Here is a 23506-nt window from a genome sequence, read left to right on the forward strand (position 1 = left end):
CATAACCTTTCATTTCATTTGGCAGTTGCTTTTTTTAATCATTTTTTCTTACACTGCCTTTGGAGATGTAGTTGGAATCGTGCATGATGTCTCTGGCCAGGCCGAAGTCACAGATCTTCACCAGTTTGCCCTCACAGATCAGCACGTTCCTGGCAGCCAGGTCGCGGTGGACACACTGTGGTAGAATAAAAACAACATTTCCGATATAACACTTCGGTTTTTGTATGGATGAAACTAACAACACACCATTAAATAATGAGGATGAGTGAGCTTTAGAGGTGCTGGTATGTGTTTTTGTTTTCCTCAGAAAATAACCAGGTTAGCTGTTAAGCTAAGCTAACTGGACGATCACTATAGCTTCATATCATTATGGGACAGGAATCTTTTTTATTGCAGAATATGGACACACATTCACAATAATCTAGGCTTTCAGTCCAACATCACCAGCTACATATTATGGTGCAATATTCATAACTCCCTACATTCTTGGAGGCGAGGAACTCCATCCCCTTGGCCACTTGGTAGCTGAAGCCCAGGAGATCATCATAGGTGAGGGTGGTGGAGTCACTGATGACCAGGTCCAATCTGCTGCCACCTGAATATGTAGACAAGACAAGACCAGGACAAGAAGAAGAGATGGTGAGGAGCATGTCAGGAATGAAGATATTGCTGGTGGGGAACTCCAGCATGTCTGTATGACTGCATGGGCTGAAATGAAGCTCTCAATTGTTTGGACATTCTCTCCGGTCTGTCATCATCACAACTCAAACTGTTGTTCATTTTATGTATGAAGCCACAACAATTCATCTGTTCATGAATCGCGCCATTTCCAGAGTTCCTCCCTCTTGATGGATTGTTACTGGTCGGCCTCACACTGTACTTGAAGCGAGCTGAATTCTTCATACTTATTTTAATGGACCATTACTGGAAAATTAATTATTGCCAATGCTCCACATAGACAAACACACATACACACACCACCACACACACACACACACACACACACACACACACACACACACACACACACACACACACACACACACACACACACAGGCTAAAATCAAACCTTGTTCCTGGTAGATGTCCTGCTGGTAAGGAGACTCGTAGGGAGAGGGCTGGATGTCTGCATACTTGATGCTGTCTACCTGCTCCTGCATGGGCACGTAGAGCGAGGGCTCGTCTTTACTCATGTCCATGTATCCTCCGTCACTCTCACTTCCAAAAGACACATAGCTGGAAAGGATACGCCAAGTGTGAAAATGTGCCAAACGGACCCAAATCCACATTTATTCACGGTCGTAGGTCATGTCAAACTTTAAAAGACATCAGTGGCCATGTATTGGTATGTGACAGAAGAGATTTCAATTAAGGAAAACCCCCGTCACACACACACACACACACACACACACACACACACACACACACACACACACACACACACACACACACACACACACACACACACACACACACACACACACACACATACACACACACAAACATTATTCAAAATTCCCCCTTATCTCTCTCTCACCCTTTCCTCTGGCTGAGTGGAGTGCTTGCTCTGGAGATGATGCAGCCTTCGTCTTGGTTCTTCTCAGCGTAGTACTGCAGGAGGCTGTGCTTGTTCCTGTGCAGGTAGTCCACCAGGTCACCGTAGCGACAGTACTCGGTCACCAGATACAGAGGACCTGATTGGTGGATAAAGAGAAATCTGAATTTAAGGATTTTAACGGATTTTAACACATGCATTCAACTAGAGGTTATATATTAACTATAGGTTTATTTAATTAGTCATCAAACACTTTACACTTGATATCTGTTCTTTTTCGATTGGACAGAGATGAGCCTCAGTGGGAAAATGTTTTATTTTTCTTCCTTAAAATGGGCAAGTTCCTTTTTTTGAATGGAAAATATATTTCACAGAAAGAGATGAAAAAACATGGAGGATAAAAAACAAGCAACAGATATCTCTGAACCTCTTTCCTTTGCATAGTAGTCACAATAGCCAACTGAATCAAAAGGTCAGTTTTCTCTTGAAGAAAATGTTTCACCACTAATATCAGCTACTGTTGCCTTGACCTCATTGTAATATGTATTAGCACAGTTTAGCATATTGGTGCTCACCATGTTTGGTGCACGCTCCCAGCAAGTTGACTATGTTGAGGTTGGGACCAAGGTGACTCATGATCTTCAGCTCTGACATGAGAGCCTGAGTCTCGCTCCTCCTGGCTGTAGCTGGATGGAGAGAGACAGAGACAGAGAGAGAGAGAAAGAGAGAGAGAGAGGTATGAAAACACAACAGAACTTAACATACTGAGATCAGGAGGACACACTGCATCCTTGCCAAGCTGCTCATTGACCCGTTTGGCTGAAGCTGGAACAGGGCTGGCAACCAAACTAAAGCTCAGCAGGCCTCTGCTCCTGCCTCTGTGCTCGCAGGAACACGGCTCCGGTGTCACAATATTTGACAGCTGCACAGGGGGACTCTACATGGCTTTCTATTGTGTGTTTGTTTTTTTTTGTTTTTTTTTAACATTGTGGGTCTTACATTTCAGCATTTTCACCGCCACTTTAGTGCTGGACTGGGAGTGAGTGAGTCCATACGCATTGGCCTCGACCACCCTGCCAAAGGCTCCTGATCCAAGAGTGCGACCTGAAACACAAAGAAAGGCTCAGTAGGACAGAGTGTGAACAGAGCACATGGGAGAGACCTGAAAAGAATATAGAAGAGCTCTGTGTTCATTACATTATTAATATAAACTCATTTCCCAGGGTTTTTTTTTTACCACCCCCAGGAAGCAGGTTGTAACAGATGGTCTGGGTTATTATCTGGACCATGACTATGGCCTGTGTGAGTTTAGGAAGCTTCCTCTTTGGTAGGAGCAGCTGACAACAAAAACACGTCATCAAAAACAAAAGTTTCAAAGAGAGCTTTAAATGAGGTGGGATTAAGTCCAAGGAGACAGGTTTTACAAACCTCTTAGTAACCACTTAGTATTCAAGCCTCAGCTACGCCTAGACGACCCAAACCACCCACAGCATTGAAGTCACCTGCTGATGGCTACATACTAATGTGTTTCTCTGGTCTGAGCAACAGGCATTTTTTATTCTGATCTTAACAAGCGATACGGACAAATTTAAGTGGCAACTAACAACTCATCACAGAAGGACCAAGAGACCTTTGCAAATGGTTATAAAGTGATTAATAAATGGACCAACAACAAATTAATGAAGCAATAAAAAACAAGTCAGGCATAATCACAAATATGTCAATTAAATTATGACTAAAAATAAACGATGTTAAAAGATAATTAATAATATTTTTTATTTCAATTAATTAAAGTAATTTAAAAAGTCAATAAATACAGTTTCATCTATTAAATCAGACTGCCATTTAAATGTCCACAAAGTTGGAAAAAGGAAACCAAATGGTAAATTAAATTTCTATAACAATTTAACTTTTCTACTTGGCCAAAGCCATTTATGTGCGTATGGCTGCAGCAAATCCAAGTCTACACAACGTTTATTTGTGCAATCAATGTCACATAAAGTGTCCGAGGACTCACCCAGCACCAGGTTGTCTCTCTGAAGCTCCCAGGCCAGGTCGTAGGGCAGGTGGATGGGGTCAACGTAGATGTACTCATGACCATCCTGGCTCACTGACTCTATCACCTTCCATCTGATCTCATAGCGAGGTTTCTGGGGAAACAGAGAAAAAAACTGAAAAAACTGACACAACAACACCAAAAGAGCTTTTTTGTAAATTTTGAATTCTATATACTTTGGTATTTAGAATATGACTACAAAAAGAGTATCTAAAAAAACCTTACCTTCCTCCATACGGCGATGAGAATGATGATAGACATGATGATAATGACCACTAAGGCCAGAACAGCAGCCAATACTGCCACCTGGGAGAACAGAGCTGCAACAGGCAGAAGGAAACACAGACACCATTAAGATGTACATTCAAACAAGGAAAAGTTTACCCGATTCTCAACACATAAACTTCACTTTATCCACTAGTTGGCAAGGAATTGTTAAAGAAAGTTATAACTGTGTGGAAATCACATAGTGTTACAGTTTAGTGAAACTCTGTAATGTGTCTCTTAAATATGAAATGTTCTTTAAGTTTAACAAAAATATGGCAAAATTAGATCTTTCATATAGTATCACGTTTTAATTATCTAACAGTGAAGTGTTATACTTCACATTTACATAAAATGTAATTACGTAAAATAATAGAGAATATCCTACATTTTGTCACTTCCCTTTGGTCAATGAAAGGACACTTAAAGCTGTACAACGTAACTTTGTAAAGGCGCGAATGGGGACAGACAGGAGTTCAATCTAGTCACAGTCAAATTTAAGTGGAATGGTTATTGTGGACAAAAACCCAGTGTAAAAGAATATTAAAAAACAAAATAGGCCTATACTTTTTAAAATTGACAATCTGACATTTTACAGCTATAACTACATTAAAAATCCAACATGAAACCTACTGCTGGACACCAGTTTGACGTCTCTTCTGTCGTAGAGCCCGGCCTGGTTGCTGGCCTCACAGCGCACGGTGACCTGCTGGGGCGTGTGGAAGGTCAGCCGGCTGCGCACCTGGCTGGTTTTACGAGTCTCGCTGTAGCTCACGTTGGTCTGGATGTTCAGCACCTCAGGCTTTGGTGTCAGGGAATGCCAGAGTGCTGTCTGGTTACTGCACCTGTAGCAAGACAGTAGATCAGCGGGTGGAGATCGCTTCAATTGAAAGCAAGAATTAAAGTCAAAGCAGATGACAAAATACATTTCTGTGTATCTGTCTGCCTGTACGTTTACTGTATGACAGCTCAGTGATGGATGGGTGGTGTGGTGACTTACTTGAGCATGCTGTCACAGCTGTACCACTGTATGCTCGGGGTGGGGACCCCCTCAGCAACACAGGTCACCAAGTGCTTCTTCCCAGGGAGGTGGTGGTCGGTCAGGTCTTTAATCTGAGAGGGAACTACACACAGGGGGTTGCCTTGGTCATTAATCATAACTGACACGGATAAAAACAAAGACGGTTCTTGATTTTTTTTTCCTAAGCGAAAAAAAAGTTTCTGTCAAGCCGTCAAGACCAGTATGGGTTAAAGGTGTAGTGTGATATAACGATGTCTTTTAGCTTCTTCCATTGGTGAAAGTTCTAGATTGCAACAATCTATGTCTACCACTCCTGTTTTCAGAAGGTACGGTGGCCTTCAAAGACAATAAGCTAGTTAATAAGGATGGCATCATCCGCCACTGCCACAAATCTTTCTAAAATATTAAGTGATGAGGTGAAGATGCATTTAGTTGCTCATGCAATAGCACTTCTTCTTTGTCTTCCAACAGATGCATATCCGGTTGACACCAACTATATAAAAACGTGTAAGGCCGCTTAGTTTGTCCACTATCTGCTACTATAGAAAAATGACGGTGCGACATGGTGGCCTTACTTAAAGCCACTACAAGTAACATGGCACGTTGGCGGCCCCTTTGGACAAAAGCGGTAGTATTTTTACGACGCCAGCTGTTGTGAAGCTGTTTTCTAGCTTGTGCCGGGCGTGCAAGATTCAAATGATCAGGAAGCAATAGGCTATAGTGCATGTCTGTGTGTTGAAAGTGTGAGGGCACCGGACTCTTTCGGCTCCGTGAGAGTGGTTAGTGACACAGCATCAACTAATGCCAGTCAGTGCTACACACACCTGATTGCAATGAGTTGATGCAGTGTCACCTCTCACGGAGCTGAAATATTACGTGTCCTCACAGAAAGCGAATGAACGAGAGACGGCAGTTAGTATGGATCACGATGAGGTAATGTGTTTATGTTGTTGTAAATAATGACTATTTCAGATGAATAATGGTCATCAGCTGATGATGCTGGTGAGGCAAAGTAAACTTTGTTTTAGTAGGCTACCGCTCATTCATTTAGGAGTAAACACTGCAGTCTAGGTATTGTGTATACGTTGCTTGGCAACGCCCTCCCGCGCACCTATCTCTCCCTTTTAGCTTTTCTTCATTGCATTTTATTTTTTTTCTTTGATGGTTCAGCCCCGTTATCAGTCATTATGACGACAAACAACTGTCTCAAACAAGGCTCCCGCTCCCCTTCCCTCACCTGGAGGGATAGGCTTCTCAAATCGTGTTGCTGCGCCACACTGAAATCTGCGTCCAATACGGATATGTGACCATAGAGCATGCACGCGTGAACCGAAAATCGGATTGGGTGTGTGACCAGACCAAATGCAGTAATAAAAACTATATAAAAACGTCTTTCTTTGCACTGATGGTCTCGTTTGCTGTTAAAGGTAATTTATGATTATCAGAGGAAACATGAGGCTGTTTAAAAGATATTTAAATGTTACTCGGAGCTGCTTTAAGTATTAAACGCTTATTCTAAGACAATAAAAGAAACATCCACTTTTATTGTCAAGCGATGATACACTGATTAAAACATGCTTATGAATATTATATTCCATTTCTAACAGGTCTGTTCTGAAAAACGGCAATCCCCTTTACACACTGCACCTTTACAAACTAAAAGTATACAAGAAACACTAAACTTCAGCCTCTCACCTTTCACCTCCAGGTCAAAGGTCACTTCCTTTATGTCGTCTCCATTGGTGACATGTACGCTGTAGAGGCCCTTCTGCTCTGTCCTCACCCTCACCAAGGTGAGAACTGTGACATACCTAAGGAAGGAGTATGGAAAGATGAGGACATCTGAAGAAAGTAAAAAAAACGACTATTCTTCACTTCTTTTCTCCTCCATCTGGATAAATATTTTTCAGGTCAGATTTGGGTTATGAATACATTGGAGATGTTTGAAAGTAAGCCAAAGATCACGTTATTTTTAATTACATTTTTTTGCTTTTGTTTTTTTAATTCAAGATAAGATGTTCCAGACTGTTTATGCTTTCTAATGGCAATATGATTCGTATATTTTAGTTCAAAGTCGGTGTCCTCTAAATATGTGGCATTGTTCCTTATATTATATTTGTGCTATAGAAGCTAAGTGGTGTTTCACCGTCTATGGTCCTGCAATTAAAATGTTGTTTGCCTTTTTTTCTCCTGAAAGACATTTGTGAGTTGTGACAGGTATCTCGTGTTTATGGTTCCTGTGCGATGAATGATAGAGTCCTGCCCTCCAGAGAGTATTGTGTTTCCCTCTGCGGAGGCCTAATCTGGTGATGACTGACGAGAGAGCTAGACGCCCAGGGAGGCCGTCACCCCCTAGCACAGGGTCCAGGGCTAATTGTTTGAAATGTATCAACTTATATGATATCTTCAGTTGCTTCACAGTATATATATATATACTAGGGCATTTTTTATGTTCAATGGACAGCTGAAGACATGAAGGTTTAGACATCTCACCTGATCTCATGTTCTTGTCTGGTTGCGATGGTTTTGTCTCCCCTGATGGTGGCGCCGTCTTTGCTCCAGCGGACCAGAGGGGGAGGGTAGGCTTCAATCTCCACTCTCAACTCCACGTTCTCTTGCAGCTTGGCCGAGATGTTTTGTCGCTGAGCAGTCTTCAGATCCACGAAGCCTCGCTCTAAGGAAAGTAAAAAATAATATCGTCAGCAACATAACGTGGATTACCTGTCATACTCTAAATCTTCTGCAAAAAAATTATCTTATTTAGTATAACGGAATTATATCATTTAAGGTTAAAACATGTACAAGACACTGAGCGACCTTAGCATTCATTTGGAGTCGTGTTTTTCTGTCTATCTTTTGGTCACCACCACCCCTGAGAAAAAATGTCTGGCTTTATGGACGCTAAATGCTTCACTAATCTCACCAGATAGTTGCTAACTTTGCTTTGTCTGATGTGTGGTACTGGACAAGCACTGTAGTTTTTGCAGTGGCTTTTCAGAGCTTGTTCACTGAAAACATCTATGGCCATTTTTAAATTTTGATGAGAGCTGGGAGAATGAACCAAAACAGTAAAGGTTTGGGCTGTAAAAATTAAAACAATGAGCTAACGGACACAATAAAGCTCCATAAACCCGAAGAGATTTTCAAAATTCAACCTATAATTATCAGTTGGTTTTTCACTTCAAGCATTCCCTTTTATCTACACATATTATATATCATCCGTTGTTTATGAAAAAATATAGATTAAATTATAGTAGAGTAATAAAACTGATTATATTCAAGTTACTTTGCTGTTTAGCAGGCTCTAGACAGCGTACTGTACTGTTGCTGAACTTCTGTGGCTAGACAGTATTTGTCTTTTCCACTGAGATATCCAGGGAGCAGCACAACTAAACTGTCCTAGTCTCCATGGAGCATGGCGGCTCGAGTCATTCGGGGATTTCATAAACATAACACACCTCGCTGCAGATAGAATAAGCATTGGCACACCCAAACGCATTCAGTGACTGTCGAGAGGGACAGAGGAAGAGCAGTTAAGTCTGACCAATCCTGCTGTCTTCGGCTCTTAAGTACGCGCTTGCAAGATCACACGTTTGCTTTGATGCTGGACACTGAGTTACACAAACAATTCATGTGTAGTTGGAGTTTGTTCCCAATCGTCTAAATAAAAAGTAGCAGCAGCACCCCCTTGGTCTTGTGCTTTGTTTTTTCAAGGTAACACTCAAGACATCCACACCATGCCATTGGTTTATTACACATAGAAATAAATAGAGCACATCTTCATTTCCTTTTACCTTGACTTGGAAAGGTTCACATAATAAGCAGTCTTACCTCTGTCAGAGAAACCCAATAATAATCTGTCCAGCATCCGTTTGTTTTAGTTTTGTGTGTGTGTGTGTGTGTGTGTGTGTGTGTGTGTGTGTGTGTGTGTGTGTGTGTGTGTGTGTGTGTGTGTGTGTGTGTGTGTGTGTGTGTGGGCGTGTGTGTGCGCGTGCGTGAGTGTGTGTGTGTGTGTGTCTGAGAGCGTGTGTTATTCTTACCCAGCACAGTGATGTTGATGCTGGCAGAGGCCGTCTGGTCTTGGACTCCCTCGTAGACATGGCAGAAGTAGTCTCCGCTGTGGGCCACCGTGGCACTAGGGAAGATCAGACTGGAGCGCATGTACACGTTGGGCTGGACGTCTGACAGCGGCTCAACATCCGTCACCTAGAAGATAAAGGGAAAGCAGGGGGATGTCACATTGTATCACCTCCCCTATACTGTGTAGATATAAAAGGCTCATTCTAAGGTGATAAAAGAAACAATAACTTTTATTTTCAGTTACTATCAGTTATACACCAATTCAAACATATTGTATTATATCCATTTCTAGCAAGTCTCGCCAATAAAATACAACACACTGCACCTTTGAGTTACATTATTCTGAGTAAAAATTGTCAGAAAGTTTGTTAAACAAGCCAAAATGTGTGTGTGATCCAAAAAATGAATCCATGATGATTCCAGCGCCATGTGTTATGAGAGGAATTTCACGGGAGGGGGATAAAAATGAAGGTGTGTCTCTCTACATCTTGATGTAATTTGGGCTCGGCCATGAGGCTGGACAGAGAGTGAGTGAGTGCTCTCTTAAGGGAGAGCTGAAACAAAAGTGCCTGTTCTGCTCCACTCCTACTCACCTCTCTGTTGGGGAAATCCCAGGAGAAAGAGGCTATCTCCACCCCGTGCACCGTGCAGTTGACTGTCAGCGCTTCGCCTTGCTTCAGGACGGTCTTTGAGGCATTGATGTAGGCGTCAATGGCCTCTGGGACTGAGAGGGGAAGGGGAGAGTGTGGGGGCAGAGGAGAGGAGGAAGAGGAGGGGGGGGGATGATGTGATTTATCCAAACAGTATGCACAAAAGTCTCCTCCATTACTAATCAAGCACATGAATTGTTCCATAATAAAACCCTGATATTACAGGCTGCCTCATCTCAAAAGTATTACTCTGAACTGAACACGGTAGCTGACTCCTGTCGTTCCATCTCAATGAACAAAAACCTGTGCAGTCTAAAATGTTTTCATAAGACGAACGAGGACACTTCAAGACCGAACTTCCAGTCTATACCTTATTTTTCCTTGTTGACAACGAGGAACTTTCACTTTAATTGATTCTAGCGGCCCCTTTGGACAAAACCGGTAGTGTTTTTACAACACCAACGCCTGCTGTCCTAAAGATCTTTGCTAGTACATGCCGGCAACGCGTGTATTTTATTTTTTATTTTTTAAGGAAATAGAGACCCCATCTTGCATGGCAAAGAGGAATTAAAAATAGCGTTATTTTTTTTTATGGTCTCGTTTACTGTTTACAAGTCATTTATGATCATCAGAGGAAACATATGTATTTTATAAACTTTTAAAAGGTCCTCCTTGTAGTCACTTAAAAAAACTACGAGGAACTCCGGGACCTCCAATTGAGGTTCATCAGGTGACCAGAGCATATTTGACAATAATGGAATGAATTATTATACTATTGAACTTGTGGTACAGAAACGTTGACTGTTAGCTGTTTGAAGAAATGTGATGTGACATTTAATTTTTATGGTGCTTTAAAAAGATTAACTCAGACATGCTCACATGCTAGGGGGTTGAGTCCATGATATAATGACCACATTTTTATATTTTAGGTTTAGCTGTTCCTTTAAACAAATCCTCCACCTGAACACCTACCTACGATGCTGAGGACGTTGAAGGCCTGAGACTCTTTCACCTTCCCTTCCAGCTCTCCTCGACACACATAGCTCCTGTCCTCCAGCGGTGCTTTAAACCCCTCACTGGGAACATAAATCCCCCTGATGGGCAGATCCGTGTCCCTCTCGTACAGGGTGACGTTGATTTTGGGATCGGTGACCATGCAGGGGACGGTGCTTTCCACGCTGGTCTTTGCCACCATGCCGTGGGAGCTTTCTATGAACCACACATCAGGGTCTGGAGACAGAGACAAGACTTGGTTGATTATCTGCACAACAGATCCTATATCTTCCGTATACAGTTCAATATGACATACTAACTTGTCTTCCATTATCCTTTTTCCTTAATTAGTAAATGTTATCATCAAAATGATATGATAACATTTAAAACACATTCCTTTTAGCAGGTTTGCGTTGCATTGCATTGTGGGATAATGATGTGCACGATCAAAACTCTTTTTAGGCAGTTTTTTAATGTATCCTTGAGCATAACATTTTGTCTTTTTACCAATGTGAAGACAGTTCATGAACAAATCCTACTGAGAATAGGTATTGATTATGGTGTTTTATGTAAAGAAGATACCCAAATGTTCCCACTTGACTACATATATCATGCAGCCTTAAAGGAATAGTGTGTAATAATGTGTATTTTTGTATCATCTAGTGGTGAAAGTTCTAGTTTGCAACGCTCCCTTGCTAACCCTTCCTGTCCTACTAATATAATATTCCTTTTCTACCAAGTCTGTTCTGAAAAAAACAAACAATTCCCTTTAAGACCACACTGCACCTTTAAGTCACGGGTAGGATAACCCAACCCGGCCTCACCTGGGACAAACACAGCCACCTCCACAATCTCTCCACTGGATCCATCGATGCACTGGTACACGCCCGTGTTCTTCCAGCTCACGTTCCACAAAGTCAATGCGCTGCTCGTGACGCTGCTTTGGACGATTTCGTAATTTTGTCCGCCATTTTGCACATCGTCAGTTCTGAATTCCCACGTGGCACTGCCTGAGCTGGAGCAGGTCAGGGTGAGGGTAGAGCCCTCGGCCAGGACGAACTCTTTGCCACCGGGCGTGATCTCCAGGCAGTACGACTCGGTGCAGAAATACAGGAGAGCTGCTGCAGTTGACACAACAAGAAAGAAAACGGGTCAGGCTTTGAGGTCAAAGAGACAGCAGTGTGGGGTCATAGGTCAAATCGACGATAGGAGCCAGATCCTGTCCTATCTCTACACACGATGACGGATATGAGTTGTCTGGAGAGGATATGTTTGGAGGATATAATGATGCCTCGACTGTGACAGATGTATTTGAAATGACAGTGTTCAGTTTGATTGAACTAGCTGTTCTTTACATCAAACACACTGGGCTTGTCTCTCAAGCTGGATAGCTAATTAAAACATCCAAAAAGAAAAGAAAACATTATTTGTTTAGGTTCTCTACACTCTGAGCATCCTTGACATCATGACCTTATTTACACTAAATAAAACCTCTTTTAATAACACGTACCCTCATCGGCCATGGCTGTCTTAACTGCAAGCCAATGTTTTTATCATAACATGTGGCCATATCAACGATATAACGATTTATTTGGATATGTTTAAAAAAAAAAAAAAAAAAAAGTCCCAGTTCAGCAGAGTTAGCAGTTTGCTGTAAGTGTATAAACAACTCCACCTAAGCTTGGCATCTTGCTCTTTGCTTCACTGCAAAAGCAGCTGTCCACTGTCCAGAGTTTCACTTTTTCTTCACGTTTATTGAAATGGAGTTCTCACCTGTAACCGTGAATGTCAGATGGAGCGTGGATAGCGTCACCCTCCTCATGGTGGAAGCCTTCAATGCACTCTGTTCTCTGCTGGACAAACAAAGAATGGACAAACACGACCGATTAATCTTCATGCTCACTTTTTGGAATTTTCTTCCCTCCCACATTGCCTCGGCCAATATTTCAAGAAAAACACATCGCTCTGTCCCCAAACTATTCAGTGAAAATAAAAAAAAATCTAGATGGTATTCACCCCAATTGACACACAATCCTGACACAGTTCAAACCCTCTTTATAAGGCTTCATATCATGATGGACTGATTCTTGTCCTCATGAGGTCCCAAGAATAAATCAAATTGCATGTCAGAATATTTAGCTTCCAATAAAAAAAAAACTTTGCTCAAACTAAAGGAAAAATGAAGTTAAGTTATGAAGTGTTTACTGTGTTGTGAGGCTGCTTCCTTTAATGCTTTGTGGCTGGCACACAGAGTGTGAGGTGCAGACACACAGCTCACTGGAGGTATTTGATGCCTCGCTGCACCAGGACAGAGCGACAATGTCTGGCTCTTTTTTGTTCCAGGTCGCCCAGCATTCTGCCCACTAACAAACGGGTCACTGTGTGCAGCCCTGCAACATGCTCACTGGCAACAATGCTGCGCCCGAGCTTTGCTAGAGCCGTGCTGAGGCATTAATTGGTGTCGGTGTACAACAAAAGTGAAAATGAGGCCGTTCACTTAAGCTGCTGACACAAGAGTGCACTCAGGATTTGGGAAGATTTCTGTGGTTTCATAATATAATGGGGTAATATGTTGTACACCAATATGATCAAACGTCCCAGCATTTAGTCAAGAGCAATCAGGGTCAAATTGCCCAATATCATGCCATCCTACCATCCTCAACATGTACAGCCAATTCCACTGCAAAGCAAGAAGGCAGAAGGAACTCTTGAGTAGTGGGAGGAATGGTTTGTTATTATGTTTGTGATGGGGGTTAAGGCCTGCAGCAACACAGACGTCTGGAAACAGTTATGGATGGATCGCAGGCCTGCGCGCAGAAGGGTGGGAAAGAGAGAGAGAGAGAGGGCGGAAGTGAGAGGCTTGGGAAGAGCGAGGGTGGAGGAGGCAGAGAGAGAGAAAGAGGGAGGCAGTGGAAAAATTGCGAAATGTATCTTGAGAAATCTTACCTCATTTAACGTTTCGACTTGATAGTGCAATCCAATATTACAATCTCTATTTTAAGAAGCTGCACTATCTTTATGCATGATGTAACAACAGAACATGTGTTCTAACTATTGTATTTCTCCATCTTATCTGAAACTGTGAGGAGTTTCCTCCTTTTTCATTTATCATTTGATAACCCCCACCCCCCCACACACACACTCCCCCCCATTTAAGTCTGTATCAGTAAGAAGTGACTGAATCTTTTAATCACTCTATTTTCAGATAAAGAAGATGAAATCAGTTTGCCATTGGTGGTGAGGTTCTGTACAAAAAGTTCCATGACTAAACCCAAAGAGAGCTACTCAGAACCAGATATGCGTTGTCTTTCTAAATTAACTGCCTTTGGCACTTCCGCTCCCAAAACGAGAAGCTCTTGAGTTGCTTGAACAACATGACTGGTCCATTTCCTCCCCCAGACTCCTGCTTCTAATAAAAAAAGGGGGCGAAGGAGAGACGGAGAAAGAGAGAGAAATGTGTTTTCTTTTTGCCACAGGTCATGCGCACACACGCATCCAAACTGGCACTTAAAGCAGCTGTGTGCCCTAAAACACACATGCTGTATCACCCTCCACCCCACCAACCCCCCATCGTCTTCACCCCCCTATCAACACACACACACACACACACACACACACACACACACACACACACACACACACACACACACACACACACACACACACACACACACACACACACACAAACAAATCGTTTCTGCTTTTTTTGTCACTGGTGTCTGCGTACAGTTCACGTTCCCACAGTCCTTTCCCAGGACCGCTGATACACTTGGGAACCCACTATGATGACGGCAAGAGCAGGAGCAGGGAGGGTGGGGATGGGGGGGGGGGTCACCTTATCCCGGGGGGCCCCAGAACAACCAGTAACAAGGGACCGGTCCACTAAGGAAGCCATATATCAGCGCTTATGAGCACCGCTGACCTCAGTGTCAGCAATGGTGACTTTGAGCGACAACAGCCAAACGCAGTGACGCCAAAGGCTTGTGTCATTTGGCAGCCTGCGGACTAACAAACTCATATTGTGACTGGCTTGTTCATTCTATTTTTCGCTATAACAAGCCAAGGGGCGACATTAGGGCAATGATTCAAATTTATATTTCTGAGATCAGAGAGCAGAACACTTTCTTTTACAGAACAGGAATCTCCGGAGTGCTAGAATCTTTATTTTGGGATCTTTGGAAAAAGCGGGAAAAGATAATGTTTGGTTACTGCAACACGATAAGGTTTCATGTTGACCGATGGGGCGTTGGGGGACTTTAAACAGGGCGTCTTTGAGAGGGAATATGAACCTCAAGAAAGGATGTGCTGACTAGGATCCGAGGGGAGCCTAAAGAGTCTTGGCGAAATTGATCCAAGATCCAAGAACATGCAACAACAGTAACATCAAAGTTGTAGTCTCGGTATGAGGAAACACGTAAAGGGAAAGTTTGAAACACTGTTAAAACATCAATGTTAGTGTGCTCATGTCTGTCTTGTGGAGGTCTTGGTGCAAGAAGTGGAACATAGCAATACTATGAAGTATTAAAAGGGTCAGGGCCCTGGTGAATCTGCCAAGAAGGATTGGCAGAATTTCAGTCACTTTGCTCCCACTCAATAAAAAACACTTAGTGGGAGTTTGACCCCTCAAAACAAGAGGTTACTGGTTTGAACCACAGAGACAACAGGGTGGTGCTTCAGACTATTTACAGTTAGAAACATCCAAAATATCCATGAGTCAAGTCAAGACCAAGTGGCTCTCAATCTGATGATCTCCTAGAGTGTCTTAAAGATGATTAAAATAATCTTCAAAAAACATTTTTCAATTTCATATGTTTATTGTTTTCTTATTAATCTTTGACATGCAAACCCTCCATTCCCGCCATGATCACTGGGGGTCTGCAAAACAAAGCGTGTTTATGTAAGCAATGGCACAGTAATCACCATGACGGATAAACTGTTATCCCGCCATGCGACTTTTCCCACCACAGACACTGGGAATATGGTGGCTGACTGACCTCCTTCCCCGGTTTCCATAAACAAGCCTGCTTCGCTCAAAGTGTCACCGGCTAATGAGGAAGAATGCCAAAAAAAAATTGAGCACAGCGGGAATACATGCAAGCCCACGCACAGCCTCGCAGTCCCACGGCAGCCCGTAATCCCACTTCTGGGATTATCTATACTGTAGCTGCGTGTTTTATTTAAACATCTGGCAGTGATAAAGCAGTCCTCAATGAGGTGGGAACTGCTTTGAGAAGCGCATTTGCAGCCAAGTGTTTGCTTGTGTGTGTCCCAAGGGGGGGAAGATTTCACTTAGAGAAAAGCAGGGAGAGAGAGAAAAAAAGAGTGTAATCTATAACAAAAGGAGAGAAAGATGTCCGAAAAGCCTCCCCAAGTGCAGCTGGGGAGCTCCGACTTCCTGTACTGGGGGGAAGTTTGCTGGCCTTGTGTGGGTGTAAAGGCAGTGATGCATCAATGACACAGCAGACTACCACGACCACTAACCAAATACTCCTGGAGACAAGAAGAACAGGACAAAATGCATTCATAGAGACTTCAACAAAGAGAGAAACAACTGCTTCAAATAACAAGCTCCACGGAGAACATGTTAACGCACACTCATCAGGAATGAGGAGAAACAAAAACAGAAAGCAAAATAACAGAAGGACCCAGCAGGAGAAAAACACAGAATAGAAACAGGTCAGTTAGACCAATGACAAAGCCTGGATTGACCACAGGAATACTGCACATAGCACCAGACGATGGAAAAGACAGCAAAGACGGCATGCAGCAGACATACAGAATACAACTCTTGATAAACACCACATCAAAGCATAGAGTGGGACAGCAGCACACACACACAGCCTTACATCACAGGCAGCCATGTTTACTCTGCCGCAGTGTACAGGATGCTGTGATCTGCAGAACAAACAGCTCCAATTACGCGGTCACTTCTTTCCAACGAAAACAATTAAGAGCTCAGATGAGAAGACTAATAAACTATCATGGACACTGAGCACTATATTAGGGCATGTACTTAAATCGTGTCACTAGAATAGTCACAGTGCGGACAAAAATGTACACGCTATAGGCTACTGGACTTTTTCCAAATGTTTTTAAGAAGGAGGTCAGGTTTGTCTTGACGTATCTCTGAAGGGCTGAACTTTGGCGAGCCCTGTGGGAGTAAAAATAAGACAGTGTGTCTTTGTAAAAATAAATCTACATTTTTATCACTGGTGTTGGACCTTATGGTCCCTTGGCAGCAGTAGATCCAAGATGCATTGCTCCAGCCCCAGGTGGCACCACTCCACCGTCCCCCTGACTAATCCAAATACTGTACATTACTGTTAAAATGCACACTCATGGGTAACAGGAAATGTCCAGCCGCGATTGCACACATGTCATCAACATGCTATCAGAATATGAAAGTTATTGTAAGCAGGAAGTGCTTAAGTGTGATGTCTGCTTATAGAGCCTATGTAGGGAGCCTACATCACTCTGTATATATGAGGGGAGTTGAGTCAGTTGATAATCCTTTTAGTGACCCCTTTTACATTACACCTGGTAATTTGGTCAATTGTTGATATAATGACGTGGATTCTAGAGGATGATTGTAGAAATAATACATCAAGGTTCCACATGTTTCTACACTCCACAACTGAGTTTTGGCAAATGTTGAGAAACTGTTTTTAGGACAGACTGAAGCTGAGGAGAGGTCTTTTAGATTTGACTTACAGTACATTGACCCCCGACAAGAAGTTGCAGTTACCCAGCTGGACACTTTGAAAATGTCTCTATCAGCACAAAAATAAATAGAAACAGCTTGTCCCCTGTAACGTTAGAGCTTGATGCCACACTAAAGCCATCTCAAGTTTTCTTTATCAGAAATAAAAACATGAACTTGTTTTTGCTTTCCATCAGTCTCCCTGTGTTTTCATCCAGTTCAGCGTTGGGGGATACAGTGACTGTGAGTGGTCTTACCTCAGAGACCAAAGTGACTCGGAGCACACATGTTTGGGAAACAGTGGATTTTGTTTTTTGCTCCCTTTCAAAGGGAGTTGTAAATGCTGTTTGTAGTGGCAGTGGGGGGTGTGGGGGGGGAGTGGGGGGGTGAAGGGCTTCTGGGTAAGACTGACGGTTGCAGAATGACAGCCTTGGATGTGGCTAGTGTTTGAAAACAGTTTAATGATCTTATTTTCCTAAATGAAGGGGGAAATGATTAGGATATCAAAAACTAAAGGCAGCTGTTGTCATTGAAGTCAGGTCAATTATTTATTTTTTTCCATTTTCTTTAGCAGTAATTTTGTGTTGCGACCAGTTGGCCTGTAATTTTGCATGTGCTTTGTCCCACAGTCTCAGTAGTTTCACATTGTTTTCTTCTCATAGTGAATACAGGGATATACCACATATATTTGCTTGCATAAGCAGCAGTGCCACATCCTCCCACGTTCTTTTTCTCAGACCTCCCAACCCATCTGCACTGTGGAGCCCTCGCTTTTCCTGCACAAAGGTCTCCCAACAACACTCCAAGGTATAAGACCCCCAACCTGGCTCTTGAGAACACACACACACACACACACACACACACACACACACACACACACACACTTTCAGTCCCCTTACTCTTACCCCCCCCCCTCTTAAAGAAAGAAACAGAAACAGCTGAATACAATTAGACCTGACAGGGCTTTAAATTCCACTTGTTTCCCTAAACACGATAATGTTGCAAGGATGGGGGAAACGAGGGAAAAAAGCCACAGAGAAACATTAATCTGGGAGATAACTTGAACAGTTTTGGCATGTCCACCATTCTAGATTTATTACAAGGTTGGCATTTATTACAGCAAAACAATCTGGGAATAGCCCTTTTGCATGTTGTTATTTCTGTGCACGGGTATTACCAAATCAGACGATAAACATCACTGCATCTCGACGTGGTTACCATAAGAATAACTTGAGAGAAATCCAAATTTAATCTCAATTTTCCACTGTGCAGAATATTCTTATCTTGTACAAGCAACAGACACTTTATCCTTTGTCCCCCTGTCTCACTGCACTGTATCACCAATCCCAGTATGTTTTTGTTGGAAAGCACAGAAGTCCAGAGTGAAAAGAGTGGGGCTTTTAAAAGAATCTGATGGAGACCAAAACTTCCTGCCTAAAATTGGGATTTGCACAGTAAATCAGCTGGGAGTAAGAGAGAATATTGGGATGTTTTAGAGGGGGGAGGAAGAAGGCAAACACCTGGGTTGAGTAGGTAAGTTAGATGTACCACAGTTCAAAACAAAATTAAAGTATCTTGCCTTTAAAGTTTTTCTTAGAACCCCTAAAAACATCCAATGTCACATTTCAAATCATATAAGAATAGTTTGATATTTTGGGGAATACACTTATTGGCTTTCTTGCTGAGAGTTACATGAAAAGATCGATACATACAAGTGGCATGTGCAATTGGTAGATATGAAGCCAGAGTTATCCCAAATAGTCATTTTAACACTTTGTTTTAGACAGGCTACATACTATATATAACTTGTTAATTAATGGGGAAAAAATCACACTTTTTCTCACAGAAATGTAATGTAGAATTATAAAGTTGCATACAAGTAAAATGTCAAAATCTATGACATACTCCAAGAAAAAATGTACATAGTTACTCTATCACATGAATTGAATTTGCACCTTTCTTTGCATTTTAAGGAACAATTCCCCTTCTTAAAGTTTTGGTACTGTAAGTCAAAAGGAAATGTTTCCTCCAGGAGTCATCGCGCAGGAGTGGCTGTGCTGCCTGAGCCAAGATGAGCTGCAGCTGCCTGTCAGCTCTGTGTGTGAGTGGGCGAGAGAGAGAGAGAGAGAGGGGGGGGGGGGGGGGCAGGGAGGGGGCCAGATGCACGGGCCCAGCCGTACAGGATGCCGGATGATCGCAGCACCACTAAGCGCTCATCATTAAAGCTATTTCACGCAAAATGAGGCTCTAAACGCAACATTAAAGAAGCAGTGACCTGTAGAAGGGCATGAGAATAATAGACTTACAAAGAAACATCCGCTCACTTCAAAAGTACACATAATGATTTAGCCAATGGGTGACAGAGAGAGTCAGAGACTGGTATGTTTAAATATATACAACAAAAAAACAAGAAACACTCACGCACTAACAGTAAGAATAAACATATGAGAAGATGTCCGACTGCTCTTAATGTTAAAGCTGTCGTGCGTAACTTCTGTTGCCCCAATGAGGAATTCGGAGTAATTACAACAACACTGTCTGCGCTTCTACACTTTCGCTGATCGCGCATGGATTTGTAACCCTTTTGCTGTACGTCCAGGTTTTTATCTTAGCAGTAGAATTAACAATCGAAACATTTCGTGGGCACTTCTTGAGCCCCTGCACAAGTGTGAGTGGGCGACACCAGTTTGTATTTGCTGCCATACTACGAAATACTGACAGAGTTTTGTGGAGCTGATAGGCTTAATCAACTTTGCGTCAACTCGTTTGGTTTGAATGTAAACCACATTCATTCACATGAAAAAGTTACACAGTATAACTTTCAACTCCATACTTAATCCAGATTCAAAGTACGTCACATCAGTTTTTTTTTTCAGAGCCCACATTGCTGAACAGCTGTGTGGTTGAGCTCACGCGGGATAACTCGCAGGCGGACAGAATGGGATCAACGTGTTTCGAAAACTTTTCTTGTTGCATGCAGCTCAAACTGTTACATGATGTCTTGCCGGCACATGTGAACCCAATCAGAAAACCCTGGCATGTTTTCTGCATGGTCATAATGTGTAGCACATTTTGGCATGCAGTGAGCACCCGGGCAAGGCAGGAAACAGCTGATGACGAAGGATTAGGTCCGGGCCAAAGAGGGGGAATGGAGCCGGCTGGGCTGGGCTGCATTCAGGGGAGCTCAGGGGAGAGAAGAGCTCTGCTGTAGTAAGTAACTACATACCAGCAGCCTGACGCACAGGGAGAAAAATCCCCCGACGATCTCAAGATTAATGGAACGTCACATTGTTTTACAGATGCGTGCCGTAAAGATTTGTCAGAGTATGTCTTCTGTATTTTTTATTTATTTTTTATTCTTACAGACTTGGTGTTCAAGCCGGAGACATCCAGCTTATGGTGAAACTATGATATGAATGCAACACCGTCTAATACCGTTGATGGTAAAAGTATGACATGCATGCAATTCTCCAACGGCTCATCTGCAACAACAACAAGGGCTCTAGACAATGCCCTGCCTGGACCGAAATATCCACACAGAGACGTTTGGAGATCAAAAAGACTTCAAAAGGAACCTCCCTAATGTAGTGTAGGAGGAGGGGGGCAACAGACACAAAACACATGGTGACGTTGTTTTGATGACAACTAGCGGCTAATGCAGATGCCCACATTATCAAAAAAAGGTCATCTGTATTCACAGGAGATAGATATGCCCTTTAACCGGCCCTGACACATGACACGAACACCACACCACAGCAGCCGCAGCTGTACTGTATAACTGAAGCGGGGAGAAGGCTTTCAGGTGCAAAACACATGCCGTGATTAAGAGTGGAAAAGACATGCTTGCCACATGTGTGTGTCTCTCCGGTCTCCGCCACGAAATAGCTCACATACTGGAGCTGCAATGTAACTCATTCCAGGTACTAAAACCTTCTCTCCCTCTGATGAATTTGAGGAGGTGATTCAACCCACTGTTTACGACGTGTGCGTTGCCCCAGACGAGCATGAATCACAACTTTATGAGAGATTTACATCTGAAAAGGGGGCTTGAAGCTGTAAAAAAAAAAAAAAAATCCAAGCTGGTTTTTGGTATGCCTTATCACTAAAGAGGAGAGCCATCGACAGTTCCAGAGCAAGCCGTTGACATTGACTGATGCTGGGTCTGATATCAGTGAACAGCCCACGGCTTTTTCAATGAGCCTCTCCACGTAGCTATGCGGAGGAGATTGATTCTTTTAGGGCCATTTTGCAGGGGAGGAAAGAGACTGATGGCTTAGCGGCCAGGACCGTCGGTTCACTCTGGGTGACTGGAGAGAGGGGCTGTATAAACAAGCCCTTTAGCAGTGAAGCACAAAGTGGTGAAACACATAACAAACATGCTCGTGCCATAAAGTCCAGCCCTGTGTGTGTGTGTGTGTGTGTGTGTGTGTGTGTGTGTGTGTGTGTGTGTGTGTGTGTGTGTGTGTGTGTGTGTGTGTGTGTGTGTGTGTGTGTGTGTGTGTGTGTGTGTGTGTGTGTGTGTGTGTGTGTGTGTGTGTGTGTGTGTGTGTGTGTGTGTGTGTGTGTGTGTGTGAGATAGAGAGAGAGAGACCCTGGGATGCCTTGTCAAACGCATTCTCCGAGCGCGAAGATAAACACTGTTAAAGTTCTACAATGTGAGGAGTGAATAGGTGTCTATGTACAGAGAGATGCAAACCGTCGCCGTGTTGATGTTTGAACAGGTTCCTCACACGCTGTCACATTGTGATGCTGCCTGGTGTTTACACATTCAAGTATGTGGGTAACACATGACACCAACAGAGACACCATTGCCATTAACAACATCACACAACAAAACTGTCCAGAGTGTTAAAATCTGTCTAAAAATGTTTTGCCCTTCACTTACAAAATCATGGTATTTTATCAGTTGAAATCAAAGAAAGTCAAATGTTCCAAGCAGTCAAGTGGTGTAAGGGTGAGATGCATCCTCTCTGTGACCGACAGAGTTATGAGTTGAAGCTGTCACAGAAGGCTTCCCATGCTGGCTGGCTAAATGAATTTTTCAGCACTTTCTACAGTACATCTTCACTTCTGCCAACAGCTGCCAAGCAGCCATGACTAACTTTGAAATCCCTGACAGTGACACAGTGACACAGAAGTTAAAGCCCTTACCTGCCAAAAAGTGATCCTAGAAGTGTAGACACAAGCGTCTTCCCTCTCAGTTTTTCCAGGAGGATGTAACTGTCCGGCAGTCCGCTCTCCTCCTTCTGAAATCAGAGGAGAAGTTTCCAGCTGGTCTTCTCCACTGGGGGCGAGAGGGGCTTCTGCTTTAGATGTATAGATCCCTCAGATGTTCAGTGTCTGAGGTTAATCTCTGCTGTCCCGGGAGTCCGCCGGAGAGGAGGTACCGCTCTGAGCCCCGGCTGTTTGTTTAGTCAAATCACAGCACCACGAAAAGGGGTCCCCTCTCTCTCTCTCTCTCTCTCTCTATCTCTCTCTCTCTCTCTCTCTCTCTCTCTCCCTCTCTCTCTCACACTCTGAAAAAAAGGCCGGCCCACCGTTTCTAAAGAGTGCTGTAAGTTTAAAAAAGAAGCGTTCCCAATGGAGAGACAATGTACACACACAAACACACACACACACACACACACACACACCGCTTCCCTGACAGATTCACACAGAGGAGAGAGTCAGTGGTCCGCCCGGCCCTGCTGAAGCTAGAGTAAGAGTGAGTTGGAGAGGGAGAGGAGAGGAGAGGAGGGAGGGAAGAGTACGCAAAAAGCAACAGAGGGAAGTTTTAAAAAAAAGAAAACATAAACGGAGATAGAGAAAGAGAAAGAGAAAAGGCAGAGGGGGTTAACCTCAAACTACAGATCGAGTTCTGCTTGTTTTTGTCCGGTAGCCGCTGAGAAGTGGTCCCGAGCAGCTAGGGGCTTATTTGTTTATGAATGGAGAGGCGAGCAAACTGGAGGTGAACTGAGAACTGGGTCTCCATTGGCAACAGCAATCTGGAGCACGTCTAGCCTCTCCATAAAAACAACAAACACAATGAAAAAGGAAGAGAGAGAGTTAAAGAGAGAGTGAGTGAGTGAGAGGTCCAAAAGGAGGTTGTTGGCAGAGCTTAGGGTGGCCTTGCTTTGGAAACAAACATAGAAGTCTCATAGACAGGTTTTCTCAGGGAAATAACTTCACTTGCATAATCACGCATGCA

At 43.1% G+C, this 23506-nt stretch overlaps 1 protein-coding gene across 2 annotated transcripts in view; it reads right to left on the minus strand.

The window, feature by feature from the left end:
* pdgfrb (platelet-derived growth factor receptor, beta polypeptide) overlaps positions 1–22848 on the minus strand; it is a 28207-nt gene extending 5359 nt beyond the window's left edge. Inside the window, exons 1-18 of one of the 2 annotated variants that reach the window (XM_080035290.1) lie at positions 22471–22848; positions 12393–12469; positions 11444–11740; positions 10599–10856; positions 9570–9700; positions 8937–9102; positions 7390–7570; positions 6592–6707; positions 4876–4999; positions 4509–4720; positions 3837–3931; positions 3573–3705; positions 2555–2659; positions 2131–2241; positions 1538–1694; positions 1070–1236; positions 483–595; positions 53–175 (exon numbers count right to left, since the gene is read on the minus strand). In XM_080035290.1, the coding sequence (XP_079891416.1) occupies positions 53–175; positions 483–595; positions 1070–1236; positions 1538–1694; positions 2131–2241; positions 2555–2659; positions 3573–3705; positions 3837–3931; positions 4509–4720; positions 4876–4999; positions 6592–6707; positions 7390–7570; positions 8937–9102; positions 9570–9700; positions 10599–10856; positions 11444–11740; positions 12393–12441 (2538 nt within the window). In that variant the 5' untranslated portion in view covers positions 12442–12469; positions 22471–22848. Of the gene's footprint in view, positions 1–52; positions 176–482; positions 596–1069; positions 1237–1537; positions 1695–2130; positions 2242–2554; positions 2660–3572; positions 3706–3836; positions 3932–4508; positions 4721–4875; positions 5000–6591; positions 6708–7389; positions 7571–8936; positions 9103–9569; positions 9701–10598; positions 10857–11443; positions 11741–12392; positions 12473–22470 lie in introns of both variants that reach the window. The other variant, XM_080035289.1, reaches the window with a different exon arrangement.
* Positions 22849–23506: the final 658 nt, after the last annotated feature.

This window comes from Ammodytes marinus (assembly GCF_949987685.1).
Source record: "Ammodytes marinus genome assembly, chromosome: 10".
Lineage (NCBI taxonomy): Eukaryota > Metazoa > Chordata > Actinopteri > Uranoscopiformes > Ammodytidae > Ammodytes > Ammodytes marinus.